Raw genomic sequence first — 22,706 nt, 5'->3', positions numbered from 1 at the left:
AGCCCACGTGTCCTCAAAACCTGCTCTTCTGCTCTTGCTCACCCTCTCTCTGTTCTATTCACCCTCTCATTTGCCCAAGGTCATCTGCCATCTGCTTGGAAATCTGCTAACATCACTGCCCTGCATAAAAAAGGTGCAAAAACAGATCCCTGTAACTACAGACCAATCAGCCTTCTCCCAATCATCAGCAAGGTTATGGAATCCATCATCGCTTCAGACATGAAATCCTTCCTCTTCTCCAATGGCTTGATTTCCAATCATCAATTTGGTTTCAGACCAGGTCACTCTACCCTGGATATGCTGCTTCTGCTCTCCCATCAATGGATGGAGGTCCTCAATGCCAGACAGGAAATCCAAGCCGTATCCCTGGACATATCACGTGCTTTTGACACAGTCTGGCACCCTGCACTACTCACCAAACTCTCTTCCCATGGTATTCAAGGCCATCTCCACTCAAGGCTCGCAGACTCACCAAACGTTGCTATTCACTGCGCGGGGGGGAGAGAGAGAGAGAGAGAGAGAGAGAGAGAGAGAGAGAGAGAGAGAGAGAGAGAGAGAGAGAGAGAGAGAGAGAGAGAGAGAGGGAAGGGGAGAGGGGGAGGGAGAGGGGAGGGGGATATGTGGGAGGAGAGTGCTGCATTTTATGAAAATGAGAGAAAAGGGTGGGGGGGGGATCGAAAAAAAAAAAAGAGGTGAGATGGAGCTGGGGTTAGCAAGGAGAATGATATGTGACGCTTAATGACCGAACACGACAGAAAAAAAACGTGTTGGAACAGCTGGACACACAACGACGCAACAGAGTTTGTAAAGTAATCCGCTGGCACATCTGAAAAATCTTTGATATCCCAGTTCCAGAAAATTTGTGGGAAAATGAATCAAAACCAATCACTGAAAACATTGAAGTACCGCTTACATACGACTTTATGATCCCATCGAGTGTGAACATCGAAAACAAAGCATTGCGACCAGATATCATACTTGGGTACAAAAAACAAGAGAAGAAGACATTGCCAATTGAGGTGTTAATTCCGGTGATTTTGGACTAACGATGCAGAAATCAAGAAAATTACCAAATACCAAGACCTCAAGCATGAAGTGGAAAGATCCTGGAAGCTAAAGAATGCCAAAGATGTACCAGTGGTGACGAATAACCACATGGAAATAATGACGAAGAACTTCACAGAGATATTAAAAACCATCCCTGGGAATATTACTACAAACGAACTACAGTGGGAAGCCGTCCTGAGCTCAGTGACAATCCTGAAGAGAGCCCTTGGCGCAAAACTTCACAGGTTGATCCATGTATCATGACCCCTTACCAAAATGAAGGTGGATACCTTGAGCCCGCCCTGGGAGGACTCCATTCCACATTATGAAACCCCATATGTAGACACACATGCACGCACGCACACGCACGCGTGCGCGACAGTGGATACTTCGAGACCTCGGAGGGATCCGGTACACCTTCTGAAATCCGCATATGGAGATAAACAACAACCAAAAAACACACACACACACACACACACACACACTGAGACCTGGGAGGGCTCCATTCCACTTTCTGGAACTCATATATGGAGATACCAACCAAACAAACACACGACGGTGGATACTTCACGACCTGGGAGGGATCCATTCCACCTTCTGAAGAAAAGCATATATACAAAAGAAACTTCACAGCTTGGTTCATGAATCGTGTCCCCTTACCGAAATAAAGGTGGATACTTTGAGCCTGCCTTGGGAGGACTCCATTCCACATTATGAAACCCCATATGTTGACACATATATATATATATATATATATATATATATATATATATATATATATATATATATATATATATATATATATATATATATATATATATACACACACACACACACACACACACACACACACACACACACACACACACACACACACACCTGGGAGGACTCCATTCCACTTTCTGGAACCCATATGTGGAGATACCAACCAAACACACACACACGGTAATGGTTACTTCGAGACCTGGGAAGGATCCTTTCCACCTTCTGAAACCCACATATACAAAAGAAACTTCACAGCTTGGTCCATGAATCGTGACCCCTTGCCGAAATGAAGGTGGATACTTTGAGCCCGCCTTGGGAGGACTCCACTCTATATTATGAAACCACACACACACACACACACACACACACACACACACACACACACACACACACACACACACACACACACACACACACACACACACACACACACACACACACACACACACACACACACACACACACCAGTGAATACATTGAGATCTGGGAGGGATCTGTTGCACCTTCTGAAACCAGGATGTGAAGATTTTGTAATGTAAGCAAATCACCCAAAACAGAAAGAGCAAACTGTGTATGTAATTGCTGAAAAAAGGTCCCTGTGGACTGTGCCGTCATGGATTGCAAAAGCAGATAATGAAGCAGAGCATTTCACTCAATGAAGTTACATTTTCTGCACATTCCACAATTTTTTTTATATAATAGTATATTTATGTTAATATTTTGTAATGTTAGCAAATCGCCCAAAACGGAAACAGCAAACTGTGTATGTAATTACTGAAAAAAAGGACCCCTGTGGACTGTGCCATCATGGATTGTAAAAGCAGGCTATGAAGCATGGTGTTTCACTCAATGACTTTACACTTTCTGCACATTCCATAATTTTTTCTTCACTTAATATAATCGTCTGAACAGTAGAAAAAGTTAAGTTTAATGCTTTGCTTGGATAAATACACGAAGGTATAAATATCGCTAATTTGTTAAAATTTTCTGATTTCACTCCAGAGTTCGACACTTATTTTGTTCACCAGATCCGATTCTCAAATAAAACATAATATTTCGATTTTATGTGCATGTCTCACAAAGTGGATACACATACTGTTACACAAAGGGCAAAAAAAAGTTTAGGGAAACATGAAATGCAACCCATTATGTTAATCTGCATGTATTCAAATAGCTAAATCTAAATTTTTAGACCTGCAGCATGTCTGGTTTTAAAGTTACCACTGAATATATACAACACTGCAAATACACGTTCGAATTTCGAGCTTGGCGTTAGCGTTATGTACAGAATCAGATGAAAAAAAAACAACGTAAATATTATATTTTGGGATAAGAAACAGATAATTTTTACTCTGCCTTCTTAAACAGGCTCAATAATTGACAGGAAAAAGAAAAAAACAACACATTTTGAGAGAGTCCGATGTTATAAATTACGAAGAAAATACAGACGAGTTCAGTAGCAAAGAAAGCCACACTTAGATTCGATTTTAACGTTATTTTTCGCTAAAGGCCCAGTCACACCTTGACGTTTTAGCCAGCTTATGCCGATTTTTGGAAAATTTGTCTAAAACGCTGGTACACGTCGAATACGTGATGGGTAAGTTTTGATAACATTGAGAGCACGCTGAAAAACACTGCCATACGTCGTAGTACGCTGGCTTTAAACGTTGTACTTTTCGGTTGTCCTCAAATTTTCCATGCTTGAAATTTTAAGACTTATGCCAGCGTATGACTCGCACGTTCCGCATAACGCTGGCCATAAGTTGTAGGCACGTCACGCGATCGTTGACACACGTCGACACACGTTACTTATAAGTTACTCATAAGCCGAAACACGTCGAGGTAATATTTAGCGTACCGGAAACTTATTTCTAACCTATGAGTAACGTGTTGCACTCACGTTACGCGATCGGTGACACACATCGACACACGTTACTTGAAAGGTGCTCATAAGTCGAAACACATCAAGGTAATGGTTAGCGTCAGTGTTCCAGACTCCCTGGTTTTTTTTTCTTCCTTCCTTCGGTATGATGGTGATTTTGACACTTCGATTTCTAGTGCGGTTATAATATAATATAATTAATAGGCTGCCGCTCAACGATTTCAATCATAACCGCACTGTACACTAAACACCGTCATACCGAAGAAAAAAAAACCGGGAGTCTGGAACATTGACGCTAACCATTACCTTGACGTGTTTCGACTTATGAGTACCTTTCAAGTAACGTGTGTCAATGTGTGTCAACGATCGCATATCGTGTGTACAACTTATTCCCATCGCATGTGGAGCGTGTCGTACGGCAAGTATGTCGTAAAATTTTCAACATGTTTAAAATTACAAGACGTACTCCATTTAATACGACGTATGATAGCGTACTTTAGCGTTCTATTCACGCATACCAAACTTACCCAAACCGTATTCGACGTGCGCCAGTGTTTTAGACGCATTTTTCAGAGGTCGGCATACGCTGGCAAGATCGCCAAGGTGTGACTGTGATGTTGACACTTCCATTTCTGCGGCGGTTATGATTTGAATCGTTGTGCGGCAGCCTTTTAATAGGCTACGCCACGTGATCGTCGGCGATGCGTGCAGCGCGCTATGCATAAGTTAGACTATCGTTGGGCATAGGTTGTGAACGCCCACAACAGGTTCAGCATTCGTTGGTATAAGTTATCTATAACACAACGAAACCTTCTGTGTCCGTTACTAATACGTTATGCATAAGACCAAGTCGTTATGAATACGTTCGAATCTTTAAAAAAAAACATCAAAAGTTAAACGTAAGCCAGCGTTTTACATACATTTTAATAAGTTGCCATTGCTGGCTAAAACGTCAAGGTGTGACTTTCAAACTTTTGAAAATAATCACTTTAAACATGAAAAGAAAAACATAATTCTTACCTCTCAGATCCTCATGAAGCACCAAAAAAATTATAGCATTGGTTGAAATGAAGAATTATCAGACAAATGCGAGTCACCTCGTTTGGCTCGGCATCCTCACGCGGGATTCGTACGTTACAGCTCTCGCAAAGACACGGACACAAAGACAAACGCTGTGCTCGACGGCGAATGGAAATGTGCTGACGCGCTTGCAAGTGCCTATTCTATCCATCAATCGGGGAAGTTTGCAAAACGGCAAGATTTTCTAATGCTAGCGTTATTTGCGTCCGACGAGAGACGACGAGAGTACATAATGGGACTGATGCGAAAATCAAGACGGGATTACTTGCAGTCCGAATTTTATTTTTATGGTCACAATTTTGATCTATATTTTTTTGCTGTTAGACTCTGTCATATTTCCAAGAAATTAAGGGAGATTTGGAATAAAAATCATAAGAAACATTATCAACACTGGATTCCTTATTTTTCTCGATGCAGTGGACACGAAGTGTTATGTACGAATCCATTATTTCATCAGATAGGGTAGATGCCAGAAAACCCGAATAGGGACACAGAACATCATCAAAACATAAAAGAGACACCAAAGTTCACATTCTGAGTTACCACACTCAAAATAACTGTCACAGAAGAAAGGTACAGTAAAATAAAATAAAAATTTACCAATCAAACTAACATTTCTAAGGTTACAATACCCATATTCTGTTGCTTTAATTCATCTTTAATAAAACAGGGAAATGGAGAGTATGATATTGCCAGTTTCTACAGGTTCCCCAATATGTCCACTTTCATTTCTGACCATTAATGGTTTGTCTAAGTACCTCATAATAGTTTGATGTGGAATTTCCCACAAACATACCACAGCATATCCACTTTGTGAGCCATGCACTTATACTTTAATTAGTCCGTGAGAGTCGATCGTGTTTCCAAATCGAGACATGGTTAAGGGTTGACCACAGAGGGCTGACCAAGATGGCCGCACGCCACCTTGGTAAGGCTTATTTTGTTTTGGTAAGGCTTCAGTATCCACCAAAAGTAAGGCTAAGGTATCCTTGGTAAGGATCCAAAAGGGGCTTCGTTATCCAAAAGCCACTTTGGTAAGGCTTAGGTATTCACCAAAATTATCTTCAAAAGGGATGTTTTAATTAACCCAAACACCCAATTTTCACTCTTGCATTTCATTGGAGTTTTCTTCATATAGATGCAAAGTTTTAAGCTGCAAGATTTTATAGTTATGGAGGACACACACACACACACACACACACACACACACACACACACACACACACACACACACACACACACACACACACACACACACACACACACACACACACAGCCCTTTATTAGTATATGTTATATGGATTGCTGACATGCTAATATCAGTAGGGCTACTTGTCTTTGTTCATTGAATTGGTCAATTTAAAGATTCTTTATTTAACGTGCATGTAAACACACCATCATGAATTCATTATTTCCCTCTAATTTCCTCAATCCCAACTGGTGTGTCTGTTCTGTACAGATGGTTCGGAAAGCAGAAGCTTAAATGACAATGAAGGAGCAGGAAATGAAGTTATGGTGAGTGAGGTGGTGGTTTAGGAAGTAGCCCATGATCTGTATTGCTAAGTTAGCATTTATTGAAACAGGTTACTTCTCCCACCAACAGCTGCCCCTCTTACTGTTCCACAATTCTACCCGATATTCTTTTGCTTTCCCTTTTATTCATGATCTATTTTACTCCCTGAATTGCTGTGCAGGAAACTACAGACGACCTTGCAGCAAAACAGTCCATTGCCATGACCATCAGCTCTTCACGGTTGTTGACTCAGTCGGATTTCAGGAAAATTCGGCTAATGCATATTGCCAAGGAGCTGCAAGCTCCAGCTCCAAAGGGAAAGAAGAGGAAGAGATCAACTGCACATAACAAGCAAGAAGAGAAAAAGGCAAAAGGAGAAGATGACGACGAAAAAGAGGAGGAGGATGAGGGTGATCAATCAGATGATGAAGCTCGAGGGTTCGTTGGTACTTTTGTGTCTAAAAGAATAGTTTCTATTCTGTTTATAAAGCATGTTTTTTTTTTGTTTGTTTTTTTTTAACATTTCTTCACCAATGCAATTTGTTTTTGTCAGTACTCATGCATATTGTTTCCACCCTCTTATGTGGCACCCATATACACCTTCCTTCCCTTATGCTTTGTGTACAGAGGAGAGCTGCTGTCAATAAACTGTATTGAGCACCTGCATAAAAAGCCAAAGCCAGACAAAGCTTCCAGACTAGCATTGGCACAGGTAAGGCATGAAACCGGATCCTCTAAAAACAGACAGAAAAGCTGTGGAACAATGATTCAGAGGCCAACTACCGAATTATTAACCAGCGTTTAAATATAGTGGATATCTATTGAGATCTGTCTCAAGTGGGTCAGTGTCCTTTGATCTGACAAATCAAAATTTCTTCTTTACTTCCCATTTTGCTGTGGTCTATCTCAGATGATCACAGCACCATTAGAGTCCAGCCTGAAAATGGTAAAAAATATATTCATTTAAAAGCAGAATGTAAAGATGTAGATCTATGCAACCCATGGGTTCTTTGGCACTCTCTTATTGTCTTGGTTGATACAACGTAGCCATATCGAGATGAAGTTAAGTTGCATTTCTCTATTTAATTGACAAGTAGTCCATCCTATTACTTTTGGATGCCCACTTTAAGGTCTATCAACTGTTTGACCAGTCTGTCCTCTGCCCACTATTTTGTTGTCATCGACTGCCAAATACCCGACGTTTGTACAAGATTTAACTGGAGTGCCAACTTTGAACATGGTCACCGCTTGCATTTGATCATCCTTTGCCCAACCATTGAAAACTTGTGGCATTGTAGGTCAAGTTTCTTCATGGATACATGTTCAACAAGAAAAAGAGCAATCAGAGATTGCAGACCCTCGCCAGGACTTGTTTTGTGTGGTGTTTGTATGGTTTTGTGTGGTGCATTTTCTGTGGCTTTTGTGTACTGGTGTGTTATGTAATTAATAAGACACATAACTCGAACTGCCACTTTATAACTTCTGGTAGTGGTGACCGGGTACTAAGACGTCCCGCTTTGATGGGACACCTGACCCTGACCCATGATGTTTTTTATTATGATTCAATTGAATTAGAATGGGATTAAAATATATTCAATTAAAATGAAATTGAAGACCAAATAGGTACAGTCCTGCATTGGAGTAATCAGAAGGAACCCGAACAAGTAAAAAGCAAAGATGAAGTCATCAGGAGGAACCTGGATAGGATTTGCATTTCAGCTGATACTACTCTACCCTCGCACCCATCCAGGCACTGCCAAGTGAACCTTATTCAAAAAAAAAATTATACCTGCCAGTTGAAATTTAAAGCATGTATTCTCCATCACTACTAGATCATAATTGTGAAGGTTCATGTTGATTTCAGCGGTTCCATAGAAAACATTATTTAATATTTTTCTTCAATCCAACATGGCTGCCAAACCATGTGACCTATCAATTATTCCTTAAACGTATACCCATGGCTTGGGGAACATTTGTGTGAAGTTTCCCCTCAATTTTTCCAGCCGTTCTGGAGAAGATTTTTTTTTTTTTTTTTTTGGTTTTAGGGTAAATCCAAGGCTGCCAAGACATGTGACCGATGATGTATGTGTGAACCTTTTGTTCCTCATGGATAGGTGGTCATACGTGTAAATTTTAGCCTCGATCTGTTCAGCCACTTCAGAGAAGAAGATTTTGAACGGTTTTTTAAATTTAATTTTATTCTTTTTTTTTTTAACAATATGGCTGCTGAACCACGTGACAGATCACATCATCAATTTTTTTTTCTGTGGACCAATTTGTCCCAAGATGACCCTCAAAAATTTTCATACCAATCCAATGTAGTATTCTACACATGCAATTATGACATCATAACGAAGGCACCTATGATGTCATAAAAAATCACACTTATTCCCCTATGAGGAGTACTTGCTTCGTGCCAAATTTCAAATTTTCCCTTGTATTGGTATGGTTTCAGAGATAGAGGTCCAAAGTTTTTCCATTTTTCCAGCATGGCTGCCACACCACGTGACCTATGAAGTCATAATTTGATTAAAACATTCTACATTAGAAGTCGCTCTTGTGGTAAAAAATTTTTTTGTCTCAATCCAACAAGTGGTTGTGGAGAAAAACATTAAAGTTCTGTGTGGACAAACAAACGGACCCAAATGCAATACCCTCTCCTTTGGCGAGGGTAATGACCTGCACATGTATTCATTTGAATCTGAATGAGTTCGTGTGCACTGACCATGGTCAGATTAATGACACAACAGTGAGGACAGTACAGAAACTGCAGATCCTTTAGATTATTGTTGAGCATACAGATTACTGCATGTAGCGAATGAGGTTATACCTTCGTTATTGTGATGTCAATGCGTTTTGAGCTCACCTGGACATTAGTCCGGTGAGCTTATGTGATCGAGTAGTGTCAGTGAGTGAGTGAGTGAGTGAGTCACAGTCCATAAACACTTCAGTCATTATCGCTTGATTCAAACACACAATTTTGATGAAACTTGGCCACAAGCTTCATATCTGGTCCAACGAAGGTATAGTGACCGCATCAAAATCTGCACTCATTAAGGGTGTCTCTGGGGGGGGGTCTGACCCCTACCCCCCCCCCAAAAAAAATAGGTCTTCGAAACTACACCTTACAAATACATGGCAAGTGACCCGTATTTTGTGGGTTTGACTCGTTTTCTTTCTTTAAACCCACAGACCCGTTTTCTTATAGATAAAACCCGTATTGGATGGAAAGTAGGAACAATTTCAAAAATGCAATGTTTAGTTTCCATTCCACTCGCATGGATTCACACACAGAGTGACAGACCCATAGAGATCTCTATCTAATACGTAAGATACCACTCTAATCTGACAATTGGCTGGGTGACTTCATGAGCTTCACCAAACCGACCAATTCTTTTAATCTTCACTTGTATGCATTGTCACTTCCTCTCGTCTACCATTTGTCATCACCCCAAATCAATTGGTTGGCCGGTTTGCTTTCCAATTCGCTCTTTGACTTCTTACTGTGATATTTATCGGTACTTTCGAATATTTTGAATGGTAGGATTAGATTTGGATTGTTTTCATTCGTATGCAGATTCTCCACAAATTATCATTCCAAATTTAAATTGTCATAAAAAAATGAATGAAATGGGATACAGTGATGTGGTTTGATACTTGTGAATGAACGAACATTTCTCAGTTTTATTGTCAAGATTTGTCAAGACCATCATATCACATTCATCACCATTTATCATCACTTGGTCTCCATAAACCAGGCAACACTGCTCTTTTTTGTGGGGATGCTATTTGCAGTAAACATGACGTTACGTGTCACAGGTGACAACTGGAAATGAAAAAAGTAAATAAAACTTTGAGAAATGTTTATGTATGTATGTTGTCTTAATTGGAACCTCCTTATCATTGCTGATTAGTCAACATATCCATCCATCCACTGGGACCATACTCTGTGCAGAGTGTTGGTGCTGCTTAAGCAGTCTCTGTGGCTATTGGGCACAATCCTGGACGGGTCGCCACTCCGACACAGGATACCAGCAAGCTTGCACTCATTTTGCCGACCTCAGAAGGATGACAGGCCGAGTTAACCCCACCTGGTATTAATTCAACAGTCAAGGGGGATTTGAACTCAGGATCCTAGGATCCCAAGCCCACCTCCCTAAGCATTAAGCCAACATCAGATTTAGTCAACCTATTGAATAGCGTTTTTACCATGTTTCATTCACTGTTTGTGTGCTGTATTGTTAATGGCCACATGGTTTCATGTTGCTTAATTAATTTTTTTTCATAAGGCTGTAAATTTCAAGTGGTACTTGCAAAAAAACTTTGGTGTCATGTTCGACGAATAACCAAAATTAAAATGAAAACATTTTTCAATTTTTTTATTTATTATTTCATTGCAAATCCGTTACCGCAGAATGCAAAGGGTTAAAAAAAAACCTCACTTTCGATTCCTACCAACCCATTTTTTGTCCCCCTTCAACTTGCCATGTATTCTACACACATGGTTTTGATGAAACTTGACCACAACCTTCATCACTCATGATGTACCAAAGTTTGTTCACGACATTAAAAAAAAATCAGGGTTGAAGGGGGTTTGCAGAGGGGTTGAGTGACTGATGCTCCTGATCCAGGTGAGCTTCAGGATGCATGGTCCTATTTTTTTTTTCACTCCCTTTTTAATTGTCTTTGCTTTCCTCAACATTACTGCTTGCATTTCTCTGCCTCTTATGCCTTCATTTGGATATGGAGTCTCATTGTAAGGTGATTAGATTAATAGTGCTGTGCAGATATCGCATATCCCTTTGAAAACGGACCACATATTTAACATTGGCCAATTATATATTTGTTTTCATGATGCCTTACCCTGCCTCATGTAGAAGTGACTGTGAGCTCAGTTTAGGTATTCATGAATTATTACTGGGGAACAAAGTTTTTGTTGCATTGATACCAGCAACTTGATATCACCTAATTTGAGTGTGCTGAATTCAAATCTGAAGTTAGTTTCTCTCTGTAAGCTCTAGATTTTTTGCAATCCACCATTATCAACATTTATTTGGTAAGTTACAATTTGTATGAAAAGCAAATTTATATTCAACATATATTTTGCAATTCAACATTTATTTGGTAAGTTACAATTTGAATTAAAAGCAAATTTAAATTAACATATATTTCGACATAAAGACGATAGGTGATTCAGAACAATTGATAAGGATGGAATGCAAAGTTCAAATAGGTCCTATTCAGGCAAGAATTTGCGCTTGTAGCTCTTGCGTTTGTGAACTACCACAGGGCAATATCGTTTGATGCTCCAGCAGTAGTCTGCCATCATATTTTTGTCCCATCGCCCTTGGTAGCGCTCTTCCATCGTCATGAGGTCCTGATGGAAGCGCTCTCCCTGTTCCTCACTTACAGCCCCAAGGTTCTCAGGGAATTGATCAAGGTGACTATTCAGGAAATGGAGCTTGACACTCATGTTGCACCCAAGATCGCGAAAAGCCAACAGCATTCTAGTAACCAGAAACTCGTAGTTATCTGCCTTTTTGTTACCAAGAAAGTTTTGTATAACTGCGACGAAAGACAGCCACGCTGTCTTCTCCTTGTCATTCATCTTCCTTACAATTTCCTCATCATGTACAAGGGCACGAATTTGAGGTCCATTGAACACACCTGCTTTGATCTTCTCGAAAGACAAAGCAGGAAAAGCAGAAACTATATGTTGAAAACATTCACCATCAGTACTCAATGCCTTCACGAACTGTTTCATCAAGCCGAGCTTGATATGGAGTGGGGGAAAAATGATCTTCTCTCGGCTGGCGATTGGGTCATTCACAATGTTTGGCATGCCTGCTTCCAGAGTTTCATGGATGGGCCACTCCTTCTGGATCCAGTGTTTCTCTCGAGCTCGGCTGTCCCACATGCAGAGATGGCATGGAAACTTTGTGAAGCCTTTCTGTTGACCAAGGAGAACGTTGACCATTTTCAGGTCCACACAAATGATCCAGTTGTGTTCGTGATATTTGAGTAAATCAATCACCATTTTTATGTCATTATGTTCTTCTCGCAAATGCACTGAGTGACCAACTGGAACCGCTCCATAAACATTGCCATTGTGCAAAAGAATACACTTGAGGCTACGCTTAGAGATATCCAGAAATAATCGCCATTCTGTTGGATTATACGAAGTAACACCTAATTGCCTGAGAAGAGCTGGGATATCGTGGCAGTAAACAAACTGCTTGTCTTCTGAGAAAACGGCGACAAAGATCTGGTCCCACTTTCAGAAATATGAAACATTTGCAGAGTGGTCAAGTAGATTTTTTTTCTTGCAGCCTGGAGGCTAATACCTCGGCTGCTTTCTTGGAGAGCCACAAATCACGCACTAAGTCATTCAATTCTGGTTGGCTAAACTGCTGAGGGGCTGATGACTGTTTGGTATCAGATGAGGAGGCTTCGGATTCTGAAACCATTTCTTGAAGCCCGTCATCACGACCCTCGTGCTCTTGCTGATCATGTTCACTGCCTTCATCTTCAGATAAGACAAAACCATTAAAGACTGGAACGGGGAGTTCCTCAGAGTGCAGAGTAGGTCGAATTGCTGAGGGAATACAGGGATAGGAGATATTTTGCCAGTTTTTCTTGCTGACACCCTTTGTGTTAACCAGGCAAAAATAGCAGTCAGTTACGTGGTCCTTGGGTTCTCGCCAAACCATGGAAACTCCAAAAGGCAGACCCTTTCTTTTTCCTTTTGTCCAGTCACGAAGCATTTCCTCACAATTATGACATACAATATGAGGAGCCCATTTCTTGTCTTGGTCGCCAAGGGGAACATCAAAATAGGCTTTATAGGCATGCCTTACAAACGATGTTATTTTGCGCTTTTGACGAAGTAGTGTGTAGCAGCCACATAAATAACAGAATGCATCAGGATTATTTGCAAATTTATGTCTTATTGAAGAAGCCATGATCAGATCTGAAACAAAGAAAAACATAAAGTTAAAGAATATATATCAATAAAGATAAATAAATATCAAAAATGATAAAGAAAATTGATGTCAAATAAATCGTGAGCAAATAGCTTGCAGCAAAACGATATTACAACTAGTTATTTAGCAGTTTAGGCATCATATTTCCACTAAAGTCCGAAATCGCACCCCGAGTTCTCAAGTTATCTCCAGTGCAAATAGCAATGGGTGTCCTTTTTTGCGAAAATCGCAAGTTTCAAATTGTATGAAAACTAGAGCATGTAGAGGAAAACCGATTTCAGATTTGAAATCAGCATTGAAAAAATACATAGAATAAGTTGAAAAAGTCTCATGCAACAGATAATGAGAAAAAATTTGTTCCCCAGTGTTATGATTGGCATTTCTGAGAACTTTTTAACCTATGGAACTGAACAATGTGAAAGAATGTTTTAATTTAATTTTACTGGGGTCTGGGGAGGGGTTATTGGTGGTTGAGTGTTTGAATGGAAAGATGGGTTTTTTGAGGGGTTTTTTGGCCTTTTCCTTCTTTTGCCATCTCCCTAACACGTCACTCCATTTTTACCTCCCCGAACGTGTTTTTACCAAGGCTGGCAAGTCTGAGCGAAAGGAATTTGTGAAGCGCTTCCGACGCATGAACCCATGTTCAAGCACAACCAACCGTGAGAAGCAGAAAACAAAGAATTACATGATGATGCGGCATAGCAGTGCTGTGCGTGGGAAGCAGAAACGGTCTTTCCGTGAAAAACAGGTTTGTCCTGCAACATATTGTTGTAGATTTCCGCCCGCCGGGGTGCGAACGACCGCGTCTAACCAATAGCGGTCGCTTCGCCCACCGAACGGACAATCCAGTCGCGGCTTTCCGGATCAACGCCGGAAACCAGCCACCGGTGTGTTTTTAACCACACCACAACCTTGTCCGCACTCAACCCGCGCTACAGGGTCCGATCGCCAAATTTTCGATTTACCTAATTATTCACGCGGGAAGGTTACCGAGAGATTGTACCTCAATGGGACCGCTTGGAAACGAGCCGCTTAAGCAGCTCGCTTCCTTTTGGGATAACCGAGCGGGGTATTATCTTGCAGTCCCGTTGGACCTGATTACTTTACGGCTACTTAAAAACAAACTATATTCTGAGTGCAAGATGGCAGCTCAATTCGGGAATAGACTCAACGAACAGGTTCACATTCACACAGGACATTTATTATAATAAAGCACGTATGCAATTAAACAAGGCAAAACACGAATGCAATTATACAAGCAACAAAAGCATGACAAAAGAACTACAACCGTCTACTTATTATGTACAGTCACTTGCACTTAACAGCAGTTCCTACTTGTTAAACGGGCCCACCGACATACGTACGCACACACACACACCCAAGAAATGGTGGCAGAGGCCTTTAATAATGAGCTCCAGCTCGGAGTACAGGTGAGCTGAAACTCAGAACCCATCTCGAACCTCTCCACCTCGTGTAGTTTTCAAGTTGCTCGGACTCAGGCGAGAGCGACAGCGAGCTGGACCCAATCGCCGCAAGCTGCGATCCTTCCCGAGCTCCCGCGAATCCTCCCGCGCTTCTCAACATGTGCTGGTGAGACGAGGTGCCGATCCTTCCCGTCGATGCCTCACTTCCCCTAGGAACCACCTTCAAGAAGAGGTCGATGAGTCGCACCAAGCCGGGAACCAAAATGGAGAACAAAGAGCTCCACAAACCAAGAAGAAGAAGAAGAAGAAGAAGAAGAAGAAGAAGAAGAAGAAGAAGAAGAAGAAGAAGAAGAAGAAGAAGAAGAAGAAGAAGAAGCCACCATTCGCAGCTCGAGCCGAGCAACCGGCTCAACTTCCTTCCAAAACAAAGGAACTCGAAGCAAAAAGCTCTCTCGAGCCAAACAGAAGCCGAAGCTCACTGAACCACCAAAGCAAAAAGCCTCCTCCTGAGCCAGGCCTCAGCCGAAGCTCATTGAGCCAGCCGAAGCAAAAAGCTTCCGAAGGCCTCAACCCTAACCTAAGCCAAACAGGACCCGAAGGTCTGCTGACCGACTACTCTCTGCCGAAGCAAAAAGCATACTCCTCCAACTCCCGAACACGAACAAAGAAAAGGTCTCTTATCCTTCTCCTGCCCTTCCCCCGCTCCCGGTGTGACTCATGACTCATGCCCTCGTGCTCCATCCCCCGCTCAGCCACCGGTGGGAGGGAGTTGTTGACATCATGAGTCATGGGACGGCAGGGTTCTTCTTGCTCTTCTCAGAAGAGGGGGAGGGATGTCTCCATTGTTCGTTCCCTAACTATTAAATCAATCCGCAGCGCATCCAATCGATTTATGAACATTTAAACAAGCAGTCATAGACTGGTACTTAAGAAATCGTCAACTTGACCTCTCACCTTGTCGAATAAAAGCTGTCTCTAGAGAACGTAGCGACGCAAACCAGAAGTTTCTACGATGATTCTGTACCAAACTTTCAAAAATCGTAACGTCGACCGAAGCAAAAATCTCCATTTCTCGACGCAATTATTTCATATTATTTTATCAAAGTAACATAACCGTAATATTCGGCCGTCCACCAACAATCTTTACATAATCCGACGGCTTAGCGAGTCAGGCATGCGACGATAACCTTTATTGGGATATAAAATGACTTTTAAACACCATCTTTATCGAAAACACCGTCAGCGCGCACACGGAAAACCTCTACGTGGTCAACGACTCCTCCGCTCGAGCGCACTGCATCATGGGACGACCCGTGACATGCAAGTGAAAGATTTTTTATACAATCTTAAAACGTCTCCAAAACATCCGATTTTTACCAGAATTTCGACCACCAAGTTTTAAGCATCCGAAGCGATTGCAAAAACCGAAGACAAAATTAATATCGAAGTTAAAACGAACTCGTAACGTCGATTTGAAGCAAAAATACTCCATTTCTCCACATGAATTTACGGAATTATGTTTGACCTCACTGTGACCTTTACCTTTGACCGATTTTGACCAAAATCGAATCAGCGCTTGCCATCACTCTCCTGTATCACCTGGTGTAACTTAACATTGGTAGCTTCTTCCGTTTTTGGGTTTTCGTGCCTACAAACACACTAACACACACAAACAAACACAAAAACAAACAAACACACAAACAAACAGAGGACGGAAGTCGTCAATATACTTACGAAATCTTTAGATTTCGTAAGTAACAATGGAAGGTGAGCTACATTGGGGAGAACAAGTATTTGATACGCTGCCGATTTTGCAGGTTTTCCCACTTACAAAGCACGTACAGATCTGTAATTTTTATCATAGGTACACTTCAACTGTGAAAGACGGAATCTCAAACAAAAATCCTGAAAATCACATTGTATGATTTTAAAATAATTAATTTGCATTTTATTGCATGAAATAAGTATTTGATATTTCAGAAAAACAACTTAATATTTGGTACAGAAACCTTTGTTTGCAATTGGAGAGATCAGACGTTTCCTGTAGTTCTTAACCAGGTTTTCACAGACTGCAGCAGGGATTTTGGTCCACTCCTCCATACAGATCTTCTCCAGATCCTTCAGGTTTCGGGGCTGTCGCTGGGCAATACAGACTTTCAGCTCCCTCCAAAGATTTTCTATTGGGTTCAGGTCTGGAGACTGGCTCGGCCACTCCAGGACCTTGAGATGCTTCTTACGGAGCCACTACTTGGTTGCCCTGGCTGTGTGTTTTGGGTCGTTGTCATGCTGGAAGACCCAGCCACGCCCCATCTTCAATGCTCTTGTTGAGGGAAGGAGGTTGTTGGCCAAGATCTCGTGATACATGGCCCCATTCCATCCTCTCCTCAATGCAGTGCAGTCGTCCTGTCCCCTTTGCAGAAAAGCATCCCCAAAGAATGATGTTTCCACCTCCATGCTTCATTGTTGGGATGGTGTTCTTGGGGTTGTACTCATCCTTCTTCTTCCTCCAAACATGGCGAGTGGAGTTTAAACCAAAAAGCTCTATTTTGGTCTCATCAGACCACATGACCTTCTCCCATTCCTCCTCTGGATCATCCAGATGGTCATTGGCAAACTTAAGACGGGCCTGGACATGCGCTGGCTTGAGCAGAGGGACCTTGCGTGCGCTGTGGGATTTTTAATCCATGACGGCGTAGTGTGTTACTTATGGTTTTCTTTGATACTGTGGTCCCAGCTCTCGTCAGGTCATTGACCAGGTCCTGCCGTGTAGTTCTGGGCTGATCCCTCACCTTTCTCATGATCATTGAGGCTCCACGAGGTGAGATGTTGCATGGAGCCCCAGACCGAGGGAGATTGACTGTTATCTTGAACTTCTTCAATTTTCTAATAATTGCGCCAACAGTTGTTGCCTTCTCACCAAGCTGCTTGCCTATTGTCCTGTAGCCCATCCCAGCCTTGTGCAAGTCTGCAATTTTGCCCCTGATGTCCTTAGATAGCTCTCTGGTCTTGCCCATTGTGGAGAGGTTGGAGTCTGATTGATTGAGTGTGGACAGCTGTCTTTTATGCAGATAACGAGTTCAAACAGGTGCAGTTAATACAGGTAATGAGTGGAGAATGGGGGGGTTTTTTAAGACAAAACTAACAGGTCTGCGAGAGCCAGAATTCTTACTGGTTGGTAGGTGATCAAATACTTATTTTATGTAATAAAATGCAAATTAATTATTTTAAAATCGTACAATGTGATTTTCAGGATTTTTGTTTTGGATTCCGTCTTTCACAGTTGAAGTGTACCTATGATAAAAATTACAGACCTCTACGTGCTTTGTAAGTGGGAAAACCTGCAAAATCGGCAGTGTATCAAATACTTGTTCTCCCCACTGTATCTCGGGAACAAGCACTTATCGACATAGCTGACGAAAGGAACCTGAATGTTGTGTGCAATCAAATTCCCAAATTCGTAACAATATGTTCAGCACACTTTCTTTTCTTTCTCACTTTTGCTGAGGTTTGTCTTGCAATATATATTCAGCACACTTTGTTCTCTTTCTTACTTTCGCTCTTCTGAAATAGCCTGGATGCAGTTGTACTTGGATTCCAATGAGTGCTTATTAGTCAGTACATACCATGATGAGGTTTATGTATTCGGATTCGGGCATCTGACTGTCTTTAGACACACGAAAAAAGCTGATATACCCATAAGTTTAAGGTGATGTATGCCTTGCATTCAGAATTAGATCCTCTTCTTATCTCATGAACGTTTCATTCTCTTTCAGATTGCTCTGCGAGATGCTCTATTGAGGAAAAAGAAAATATTGATGAAGAAATAATGCACAAGATTTGACCCAAGTCCAGTTGGACATTTTCGTCACTGCATTAACATCATTGAATAGCAATTTGTTAAGTGATCCCAGACAGTGCCTGGTTCAACTTTAATTATACACAAGTCTGCAATGTATATATTTGTTATTCTTGTGATTCCTTTCGGCTATAAAAGTTGAGGTTTTTTTCTGCATTTGCTCTCCCTTGTATTGCAATGCAAATTGTTCCTGGTAGATTCACTGGGATTTTTTTTCCATTTTTGGATTGAAGAATGGGTTCTGTCCAATATACTAAACCAGAATAAAAAACATTTCGGAAATTCCATCACAGGATATCTGACGATCTTTTGTTGCCAAGCACAGATCCAGCACCACGTGGTGTTGGCTTAGCGGCTAAGGTGGCTGGCTTGGGATCCTAGGGTCCTGAGTTTGAGCCCCGTTAGCTGCTAAATTAACACCAGATTGGGTTGACTCAGCCTGTCATCCTTCTGAGGTCGGCGAAATGAGTACAAGTGTACTGGTATTGGGGCACAGCATCAGCGGCACAGCCGCACTTCCAAGAAATTATAGCTATCTTGCGGACAAGCTCCCATGGACTAGAACAGAACAGATCCAGCCATTCTTTCGACTTCACTCTCTCTCGGTCTGACACCAGCAAATTACTATCATGGGCAAAAATATTGGCACTCTTGCACTTTTATCAAATAATTCAATATTCTCCAAAAGTAAGTTGAAATTTATAAAAGTATTTGGTTTCCACAATTCTTTATTTTGCTGTTAATATGACGGAACCTTTGTTTTTGATTCAGAACTTAATATAACCTTTTAAATAAGAAGATATAAAGAAATAGCATTGAAAAAAATTATTGACACTTGAGACTTGATATTTGGTAGCACACACAGCCTTTGGACAAAATAACTGCAGTCAAGCGCTTCCTATCGCCATGAATGAGCTTCCTACATCTCTCCACTGGCAGTTTGGCCCACTCTTCTTGTGCAAACTGCTCCAGTTCCCCCAGGTTTGAAGGGTGCCTTCTCCCAACTGCTGTTTTCAGATATCGCCACAGGTGTTCAATGGTATTTATATCTGGACTCATTGCTGGGTACTTCAGAACAGTTCAGTGTTTTGTCCTGAACCATTCCTGGGTGTTTTTTGAAGTGTGTTTGGGGTCATTGTCCTGCTGCAAGACCCATGACCTTCGATGGAGACCCAACTTTCTCACACTGGGTTGAACATTGTGCTATAAAATGTCTTGGTAATCTCCTGATTTCATGATGCCATGCATACGTTCAAGGCACCCAGTGCCGAGACAGCACAGCAACCCCAAAACATCACTGAACCTCCTCCATGTTTGACTGTCGGGAAGGTGTTCTTTTCTTTGAAGGCTTCATTTTGCTTTCTGCAAACATTGAGATTATGGCTTTACCAAAAAGCTCTAATTAGGTCTCATCTGTCCACAGGATATTCTCCCAGAAGGATTTTGGCTTGTTCAGGTGTGTTTTGGAAAATTCCAGTCAGGCTTTCTTTTGTCTCTCTCAGCAGTGGGGTCCTCTTGGGTCTCCTTCCGTAAACCCCCTTTCATTGAGTTGGCAATGGATGGTGCGAGTTGAAACTGTTGTACCTTGTGTCTGAAGGTCAGAATGAGTTTGTTTGGCAGTTGATGGAAGTGCTGTCTCCACCATTCGAACAATCCTTCACTGCAATCTTTGATACTGCACCGGTACTCCAGGGGCCTCCGTCTGGCCATCTCCCAGGCAGATACCCGGCCCATCCCCATCTCCTTGAGATGGTGATCAACCTGCTGCAACCACGAGGCACGTGGCTGGCCCATTGGCATCCTCCACTAACGAGGCTCCCTCGCTGAGAGAATCTGGTGAGCAGGATCAGCGTCAGGAAAACGAGCCACATGTCCATGCAACCGCAGCTGATGCTCACGGACTATGCAGGTAACAAATCTCATTTGAGTCTCAGTAACCGTTTGTTAGACACAAAGTCCAACCAGCGATAGCCAAGGATTCTCCGAAGAGATCTGGTACCAAAGGAATCGAGTCTCCATCTCATATCTCTGGTCAGAGTCCAAGTCTCACATCCGTAGAGCAAGACTGGAAGCACCACGGACCTGAAGACTCGGACTTTCGTCATCCTGCACAGGTACTGACAGCGCCACACCCCATGATCCAGTGAATCCATGACTCCCCAGGCCTGACTCAGACATCTATTGACCTCTGGCTCACAGCCAGCAGGACATGAATATCACTGCCAAGGAAAGTGAATCTCTCCGAAACCGCAACATCCTCACCACAAACAGGTACAGACAAGATAGCAGCATCCATGATGTCATTGAACGGCTGGATCTTCGTTTTGACCCAGAAAACCCGTAACCCAGCGGCTCCGACTCCTCAGCACCTTGAGGGTCCCCAAAAGGATATCCAGTCTCCGCAAAGATGACTGCATCATCTGCAAAATCAAGGTCAGAGATCTTGACATTCCCAAACTATGCACCGCAGCTTGATCTCTGACATCCTCCCCAGAATCCAGTCCATACAAGTGCTGAAAAGTGGGGGCCAGTACACACCCCCTGACAAATTGCAGTCACAACTGGAAGTAAGTCGGAGATGGTATTGCCACATCTCACAGCACTCTCAGTACCAGAGTGTAGTTTAGACATCAGATTGATCAGTTTTTGTGGCACCCACGAAGACCAAGAATCCTCCAGAGGGCATCTCGATTCACTGAATCAAACGCTTTACAGAGATCAACATAGGCTGCAGGCAGCCCCTGCCGCAACTCTCGTATACGTTCGGTGAGGACCCAAAGGGCAAGGATACAGTCAATCGTTGGCCTCTTTGGTGTAAAGCCTGATTGCTCTCGGCACTGGTGCTCAAGCAGATGGTGGTGAACCCTATAAAGAATTGTCCAAGCAAAGACCTTGCCCTGTACTGAGAGCAGCGTCACCCTTTGGTCGTTATTGCAGTCCTGGCGATCACCCTTCCCTTTCCAGAGAGGGACAACAAGGCTCCTCTTCCAGTCAGTTGGGATGATGCCTATGTTCCAGACGGAGCACAGAACTGCATGCAATGACATGAGTACAGAATTTCCACTAGCCTTGAGAAGCACAGCATGGAAGCCACAGATCCCAGGAGCTTTACCCCATTTCAACATGTTCACCGCAGCCTGTGTTTCCACAAACGAAGGTGGATCACATTTGATTGGAGGGTCAGCAATAGGGATGGTAACACCCCTGACATCCAACTCAACAGCTGGTGGATCAGCCTGGTACAGCTACTCAAAGTAACTGGCCCAGTGGGCCTTCACTTTGGGCTCCTCTGTCAAGAGCCTACTACCCTCTGCTCTAACTGCAGTACACCATGGGACAGGCTTGGAGGAATGCAATGCGTGAATTCCCCTGTAAGCAGGATGAGAATCACTTGACCACAGGTGATGCCCTACCCCCTCACAGATTCCTCGCACATCGGCCTCCTTGTCCACCCTCGGTGCACGTACAGTTTTACGCCTCAACTCCCTGAACAGCTCAGCTCTGCCATTAAATCTGGCCCTGTGACTGGTCAATGTTATCCATTGTCCCTTGAGACACAAAATTCTTCTTCGCCCTTCGGTGAGTTCCAAGACATCCGCCGGCAACATCAAGGATGGTGGCCTTGAAGGCACTCTACAACTCTTCAGGATTCCCCAAAGCACCCAGACCCCCCAAATCCCCACTCAGCCTGTTCACAAAGTCCTCAGCTACCCTCTCATCCTTCAACTCGCCAACATCCAGCCGAGCCTGGGATGGTACCATTCCCCCAGATTTAAGCTTCAACTTCAGAGTTGCTACCACAGGCCTGTGGTCGGTATTGAAGAACTGAGCACTCCAGTCAACCCTACAGTTCTGGCTCATCCCCCAGCGATCAAATGGTCACTCTCCTTTTCTGCACCACCAGCGTTGGAATACCAAATCCAGCGATGAGCTTGTGGGCGCTGAAACCATGAACCAGCCACCCGAAGTCCACGACTTCTTGCATAGTCAAGAAAATTAGTGCTATGCTGGTTCACAGTTCGAGACCCATGGGGACCAACACATGTCTCGTAGCCATCCCTATCAGTTCCACTCAATGCATTTATAAGTGTATTCTTCATAAAATCATAGCTGCCAAACAATGTGCCTTATGATATCAAAGGTAGAGAACTTTTTG

The 22,706-nt window shown here is 42.5% G+C and overlaps 1 protein-coding gene across 1 annotated transcript in view; it reads left to right on the top strand.

Annotated features, from left to right (window-relative positions):
• SDAD1 (SDA1 domain containing 1) overlaps positions 1-18,837 on the top strand; it is a 167,191-nt gene extending 148,354 nt beyond the window's left edge. The window contains exons 12-16 of the mRNA XM_085887036.1: positions 6,234-6,289; positions 6,469-6,725; positions 6,915-6,999; positions 13,857-14,018; positions 18,468-18,837. Coding sequence (XP_085743162.1) covers positions 6,234-6,289; positions 6,469-6,725; positions 6,915-6,999; positions 13,857-14,018; positions 18,468-18,521 — 614 coding nt within the window. The 3' untranslated portion in view covers positions 18,522-18,837. The remainder of the gene's footprint in view (positions 1-6,233; positions 6,290-6,468; positions 6,726-6,914; positions 7,000-13,856; positions 14,019-18,467) is intronic.
• Positions 18,838-22,706: the final 3,869 nt, after the last annotated feature.

This window comes from Eptatretus burgeri, chromosome 6 (assembly GCF_056783735.1).
Source record: "Eptatretus burgeri isolate ZD-2024b chromosome 6, Ebu_testis_v1, whole genome shotgun sequence".
In the NCBI taxonomy this organism is placed as follows: domain Eukaryota; kingdom Metazoa; phylum Chordata; class Myxini; order Myxiniformes; family Myxinidae; genus Eptatretus; species Eptatretus burgeri.
Note: the sequence above shows the minus strand (reverse complement) of the source record. Positions and strands in the feature narration are given on the sequence as shown.